A 7492-nucleotide genomic window follows, 5' to 3' on the forward strand; every position below is an offset into this window, starting at 1 on the left:
GTTTTGTAAAGTGGCAGTTATTTATACTGTACATCACATCATTAGCGTGGGTAGTTAGCTAGGTTTTTTTTTTTTAACATTCTAGCTCCATAACATATCTTAAAGACAGCAATAATGATACCTCCTGTATTCATCTTTTACCTCAGGATTTGTGATAAAATCTAGAGTCATTTCTGGTTCCATATGAAAATTAAAATATATCTTCTTTTCTATTTGTGTGAAGAATGTTATGTTTTTTTGTTTTCCTTTTTTAATTTGGCATTGCATTGTATCTGTAAATTTTTTTTCTGGATGATCATTTCTCCAATATAAATTCTACCATTTTGTGATTATTAAATGCCTTTTCATTTAGTAGGATTTTTCTCAAACCCTTTCTCCTGAGATTGGAAGTTTACTTTCTTCTTCTTCTTCTTCTTCTTCTTCTTCTTCTTGGTTATGTAGAACCCAAGATATTTTCTTTTAAAGAAAGAGGCTATTTTAAATGGGATTCTGTCCATAACGTCTTCCTAAGGTGGCTTTGTTGTTAGAATACAGAAAGGGTGTTGATTATTGTAAACTTATTCTCTTCTTGTCATGTTGTTTAAATTGTTTATTCTACTACTTGTGATCTGGTACAATTTGCCTATATCTTAGGTATAATAGTGTGTCACCTGAAGTTGGGGATAATGTAAGTTCATCTTTTTCATAGATGTGTGCTTTCAATTTCCTTCTCTTCCTGTATTGCTCAGTGTAATACTTCCAACACAATATTTTAAAGGAGTGGGGATAGTGGGCACCCTGTCTTCTTCAAGATTTTAGTAGGTTTCTTTGCAGTATTTCTACATATAGGATGGTGTTGGCAAGTTAGTTTGTCAGAGATAGCTTTTAATATTTTGAAATATGTTCCCTCTGTTACTCTTCTCTCTGGGAGTTCTATTTATGAAGCATGAGATATGCTAAGGCTTTATTTTCACCATTGAGTTAATCCTGTTTTTGTTGCCTTGAGTACATTTTATGACATTTGGTATTTATAGAATTCTGTATGTTCAACCAAGCCTGTACGTCTGTAATAAAGAATCTGTAATCATTGTGGTTGATCTCCTTGATATGGGCATGTATTCATTTTTCTAGTAGGTTTTAAGAATGTTTACCACTATGGGCACCATATGAAAATTATGTAAATGTACATTGAATATACACAATTTTCAAAGAATATTACTCAAGTATGGTTTCTAGAGTGACATTGTTTAACTTGCCACACAGAGAAAGGTTAAATAACTGGGTTTTTTTTTCAACTAAAATATATTATTGTTCCTTATTTATATATTTTGCTGTTAAATATTGAATGTAATTTGCATCTGTTATATCTTTACACTTCAGGAGACTGGATGTAGCAACACTGTCTAAAATCTTTTCTTTTTCCTTGTTCCAAGCCCTTTTAAAAAATTTCATCTGCCTTTTCAATCTTGATAGCTAACTACATTCTAAGGAAGCATTGTAATACAAACCGAACATTGTAATATTTACATTCATATTTGTAGGGCTTCATATCTATGGAATATACTTCTCATGAATTTACTCTATTCTTCAAATGTAAATGACTCATGTGCACCCTAGTAAAGCATATCCAGATTCATTTGCTTACTGAAGTCATTTAACAAAAGATAATCTCCTCAGATGTACTTTTGAAAACTGATTTCATCCTCTCTTTTAAATAATGTGGAACTCAATGGTAAACACAAAGAGCTTGTTATATGAAACCTTTTAGTTTGTTAGGACCCCTCAACCACAAATCAAAATTTACAACTGAAAGAGTAAATATGAAGCACAACATACAATTCACTTCTGCAGTGTTCTTGTCCGTGGCTCCAGTAATTGTGACATTTCCAAGTATTACAATAATTTTTAGTAATACAGATATCATTTGTTACACCAGAATGATTATGTTAATTAGATTAGTGGATATTTATGGGTTTTTGAATGAGATCCTTTTCACACGGTCTTTATTGCTTCTTGAAATGCTTTATTTAATCATTCAGAAAAGTAGGAACAGCTCATAGATCATGAGAATGGAAAGGAGAGATAAGTCAGGAATTCGATATGTGGTATGCTGACTTCACAGGAGAGGGGACAATTCATTCAGAAAGAAATGGTGATTTATATGTGATACTGATTCCGTGGTCAAGAGGATATGACCATAACTGTCATCCGGTTGTCCTCTGTGCAAACATGAAAGCAAATATGAAAACATAGTTGAAAGGGCAGGAAAGATTTCCTCCTAGAGAGTGCATGAACACAAAATTAAATATAACAATATAGAGTATAGAGAAGGGATTATAAACAAACAGTTCCTTTCCTAGAAACCACAAGTACTTTATACTTTGGATTCCATTGGAGCACTGTGTACAGGAAATAATGACATTCTGTGGCCTCACATGAAAGTTGACATTGAGAGGATTCAAAGAATACATAGAAAAGATCAGCATGCTTGTACCATATCTGTGGCAAATAATATTCCATAATCATAAGTAATCTAAGAATTTTCAAATGACAAGACACTTTTCTTGATCCAATATTACACAATATGAATGTATTAGTAATTCTGAATAAGATAAAAGTCCTTCACATGAATAAAAATATTCTATCCTTCACTTTTGACACTAAGATTTTCAGCTTTAAATGACAGATAATATTCTGTCCTGATTTTGTCTAATTTTGAGTTCATTGTTTTCCTTTCACATACTTACTTCTAATTTTTTTATGTAATAAGCACAAATACATACAAATATCAACATGAATAACCATGGCTTCTGTTTCTACTCACCTACAGAAGGTCTTTACTTGGGACAAGTATCTGTAAAAGAATATGAATGGTGTAAGGAGAGACAGAAATGTTATCATAAGAATATAAGAACAGCTCGCCAAAGACTATCTCTTCAATAACAATTGTAAGATAGCATATAACTAGATACAATCTGAATGAGGGGATTAACTGAGTACATAGATGATATATAGGTAGGTAGGTAGATAGACAGATAGATAGATAGATAGATAGATAGATAGATAGATAGATAGATACATATATACATACATACATACATGCATGCATGCATACATGCATACATACATATATACTCTATATGTATGCATACATATATTTATTAATATACATCAATACACACACACACATATATGATATAGCCAAAAAATTTTCATTGATGTTACCTGTAGCCAGAACATTTCGAATGTTTTCTGTTGGAATGTTCTTATCCTCAGCAAATTTCACAAGTTTTTCATGTTCTTCTTCATTTAAAGCCCCACCTTTTCCTACATTGCATGAATGACAATGTCAGAGACATGTTCGGTAGAATTCTATAAAACTTGCATTGCTTCCTTAGTGTCCCACCATGGTATGCAACAGAAAATCTCAACTTCTCCAAATTCATCTATGCTGGGAGGGTCAATACAATCAATAATAATTTCTCCATGTTCCATTTAATGAAGCCTAAATGGTGGTAAGACATACTTTCCAGTGTTCTATGATGCATCAAAATAAAAACTCTTCTCTAGAGAATTCGCACATCTCAATCCTATCCACTTTTAAAAACATAACACTAGGGAGTCATGAATGCCTCTCAATGGAACCTTCACATTTCTCCTGAGTCTATACTCGAGAGTTCATGTTTTAATCTCATACACACTTGATCAAATGATACTCATAATGGTCTGAACTTTAGGAAAACAATATTTCCTCTACTCTTTCTAGTGAGGAAACATGAAGACAACATCTTCCAATAGCCTCACCCCTTGTCACTAGTCGTCAATGACCATTCTGCTTGAATTACAATATAATGTAAGAGTTGGTCCACACAACAATAGGATTGTCATTTAGTGGACAGGAATTCAGAAATTCCATGATACTGTATTTGGGGGTGAATCTGCCTGAATCCTCTTTTGCAGAGTGATACTTTTGCTACATTTTCAGATAACCCACTACCATTCTTACCAAGAACAAAAATCAAGTTTGTTTCTGTGCCGGCTCTATCCACATTCTTACTGGTAAAGACTGCATGCTCTTCTGTTAAATACACAAGTTCATATTTGTTGTCACCTTCATCTGTAAAATGGAAATATTTAAAAACTCAGTGTCAGTCATTTTTCTACTTTATTTAATGTCACCTATTTGCTAAACATTAGTATTGACCTTGACTCTAGCAATCATCTCTGATTCAATATCACATGTGTGCAAAGGTGTTTCTGTAGTCATTTATTTTGTATATCCATCCCATCATAATATGGTGACCAATCATTTCTGCTCTTCAAACCTGATAGTGAATCTTAAGTACAGACACTTTCCCTTTTCTCTGAATTTTTTTTGTCAAAACTTGTGTGAACAGTCTGTTGGGTATTCCTTTTCCTTTCAACCAGATCCCAAAGCTCATTTGTTAATTTCCTGAAAGTGTATTACATTGGTGTCACATCATGATAATACTTGGTGAGCAAATGAGTACATGTGCAAAAACAGACTATACTAATTAGTAATATGCACAAGTTATCATCTTGTAAGGTTATTGATGCAAAAGGTGTAAAGATGAACATTTTGAGTATACCAGACATACATATTGTGTGTGTATGTGTTTCTGTGTGTGTATGCCTGTCTGTCAGTCTGATTCTCTCTCTCTCTCTCTCTCTCTCTCTCTCTCTCTCTCTCTCTCTCTCTCTCTCTCTCTCTCTGTGTGTGTGTGTGTGTGTGTGTGTGTGTGTGTGTGTGTGTGTTTATATGGTATTTCTACTTACTGACACTTATTAAATGGTAAAAGTGGTTCATGAGATAATTGAAGGAGTTGGGATCTGGTCATTTTCTATTACAGGACTACATTTTAATAGCCATGTTAAGTTAGGAAAACATTAGACTTGCCAGATGAATGTGTCTTCTGTTCACTTAAGATAAAAGTCAAAAGTCAAAGTGTGTATAATTCAGTGGAATGGTATTGCTATTACTTTAGCAATTTTAAAAAATTAAAGGAGTCAGTCTGCAATTCCTAAATAGATTTCACTCTAACTGCTTTTAAAAATTGAAGTTTATCATCCAATAACATAAATGTTGTGATCTCTCCAAAATATGAGAAAAGGAAATATTGAAAAAGCACTGTTAATTTAAATTATTTATTAATCAAAGATGACACATCATGTCTTCAATATAAGTGCTTGAGAGCCTAAGGCATGATGTTTAAGAAGATGCTTGAGGCCATTGAGGCCTATTAGTGAGTGGCAGGTCTGTCTGATAGCAAACTGAGACACTTTATGAAAGAAAAAACACTGAATATCAACTAGAAATAAATTTTCATGCAGAAAAACTATTTGAAGATATCTTGTTAGAATTATTTGCATTTTTAGGTAATAGTGTTCTTCTCCATGTAAATTTCAGATGACCTACAATGTACTCTGACTTTGTAGTGTATCTCAGTTCATTGGAAGGATTGATAACTTTCTGAGAAGCCAAAATTTTTCTAGATTCATGTCTGTCCCTATGTGTGGCTGAAGTATTAGCATGAATGTGCACACTCACATTGCTTTTGTTCATAAAGGAAACTCCTAGATCCTGTACTTACATTGGGTTCTGTAGGAGCCATCTGCTTGCTTATACCCAGTGACTGTGGTCTTTGAGCATTGGCCATTCAAACTAAAATTCAAACAGAGAATCCATGGTTTATTCTTTATAACTTTTAAATTCCTATTAAGATCTTCAAATGTTATAATGAACTTCAGAGAATCATAGTATCTATGAACAGTGTATAGAATTAGGACTTACCTTACTGTTCCTAATTCTTGTTTAGATAAGATCATTCTGTTTGTAATCATACAGATGACTGGCTTTATTGGTGCCCATTTTGCCAAGTGCTCTATAGGCGCTGATGGCTTCCTTATCAAAACTATGCTATTCACTGAGTATGATTTTCATTATGCTAATTCTCTTGTTCTATTCCAACAATATTAGGAACACAAGTTTATATGCATGTTTTTAAGTGCTTTCATTTGTATCCTGAAACATAAAATTGTGGCTACAAGAGAGAAATGGTTCTAAGTATTTTAGTCCTAATGTCGTTATGTAATGTTTCATTAAACATAGTCATCCAAATGCCAGAGAGAGAGTTTTTAAACCTAAAGCTTCGGAGAAAGGGATTCATAAGTTAGATTTATCTGTCCTGTTTGTGGAGGACTTTTTTTATGACATCATTGATTGGATTAGATAACATGCATGGCTTTGACCTAAATGCTCACATATACCTTTTACTTACTACAAATGAGAATCTTAGAATCTCCTACATTTAATATTAGAGAATAAAATTCAACCACAATCCTTCAGCCACAAGGATTTCTAAATAAACACTCATGGAATTGGAGACAGTATCTAATCTCTGTGTGGTGTCCAAAGATACCCCATCATGGAATGATATAATCACATTGCTAAAGATGTGATTTCATGACCAGAAGAAAAAAATTCCCCTATAAATTAAACAACATAAAGGCTGAGAAACATAAATAGTCTGCTCAGTTTACATGGTTGACAATTTACTTACTTGACATAAAATGTGACTCCCATTTCACTACATTCCTCATTACAAGTAAGTTCACGAAGGTAGAGTCTCAGAGGTCTTTCCACTTCTATCTTGTCAACATTGTCAGCAGCGATGGCAACTGTTTCCCATTTTCCATCAACCTGAAAAAACAAAAAGACAAAAAAAGGAGAAAAATAAAACAGGTCATTAAAGTATGATTTGGTATTCTCATTTCTGATCCCAGTCCTTGGAAATATGTAAACTAACTAAAACTACAAATCAATAATATTTTATTTATTAGTTCAAGATTATGTATCTATAGCTGTAGAATAACACAGGGTAGTATGATGACTTGATTAATACAACATTTTGGACTTGAGACTTTGTTGAACTGCTCATGTTTTAGCCTCTTATGCTCTGCAAATTCAACCTATTGTTTGCTTATTTCATTTGTTTCTTCCTAGAGAAATATGATTGGAAAAGCATATCTCAGTGAAGGTCAGAAAGCTTATTTCATGAATACAGACTTGCAAGGACTAACTGAATGACACATCACATCCACAGAAATATGCTATTGAGGAAACTCAGACATAGGCACAGACCAAATGAATTTACCTCCGCATGAGCATGAGCCAGTCCAAATGCCAAAGCCAGCAGCAGAAACTTTACCATGGTGGCACCTGTCTTTGGTCTTCTGCAGAAGCTCAAAGTAGGTCAGTGGATGTGAAGGAACTGAACTGACAAAGATTTTTATACAGCTAGTTAGAGGGAGGTTCATGGAATCAACCAATGGTTCTGCACCACAGCAACCTACATCCGTCTGGTATTTCCTCTTTGGCCCTGCTGAATGGTGTATGATATCATATCCCTTAACTAAGAAGACTAGCCTTAAGGTCAGGTTATGTTGGGATGATTAATTGAACATCCTGTCAGAAAGAAAGGACTATCCCTGT

General features: G+C 33.7%; 1 protein-coding gene across 1 annotated transcript; it reads right to left on the bottom strand.

Annotated features, from left to right (window-relative positions):
* Positions 1-1987: 1987 nt before the first annotated feature.
* On the bottom strand, positions 1988-7264 carry LOC121825617 (odorant-binding protein-like). The gene is made up of 7 exons (XM_076562392.1): positions 7155-7264; positions 6561-6700; positions 5592-5662; positions 3986-4096; positions 3205-3306; positions 2804-2833; positions 1988-2198 (listed from the first exon to the last, which is right to left on the bottom strand). Exons 1-6 carry the CDS (start codon positions 7209-7211, stop codon positions 2817-2819), a joined length of 498 nt encoding a protein of 165 aa, XP_076418507.1. The 5' UTR covers positions 7212-7264; the 3' UTR covers positions 1988-2198; positions 2804-2816.
* Positions 7265-7492: the final 228 nt, after the last annotated feature.

Source organism: Peromyscus maniculatus, chromosome X (genome assembly GCF_049852395.1).
Source record: "Peromyscus maniculatus bairdii isolate BWxNUB_F1_BW_parent chromosome X, HU_Pman_BW_mat_3.1, whole genome shotgun sequence".
NCBI lineage: Eukaryota > Metazoa > Chordata > Mammalia > Rodentia > Cricetidae > Peromyscus > Peromyscus maniculatus.

Coding starts and splice junctions, on each gene's coding strand:
- LOC121825617 (XM_076562392.1), bottom strand. CDS start 7,211: ATGGTAAAGTTTCTGCTGCTGGCTTTGGCATTTGGACTGGCTCATGCT. Junction 6,701..7,154: donor TGGCTCATGCTCATGCGGAG/GTAAATTCATTT, acceptor TTGTTTTTTCAG/GTTGATGGAAAATGGGAAAC. Junction 5,663..6,560: donor GGAGTCACATTTTATGTCAA/GTAAGTAAATTG, acceptor TTTGAATTTTAG/TTTGAATGGCCAATGCTCAA.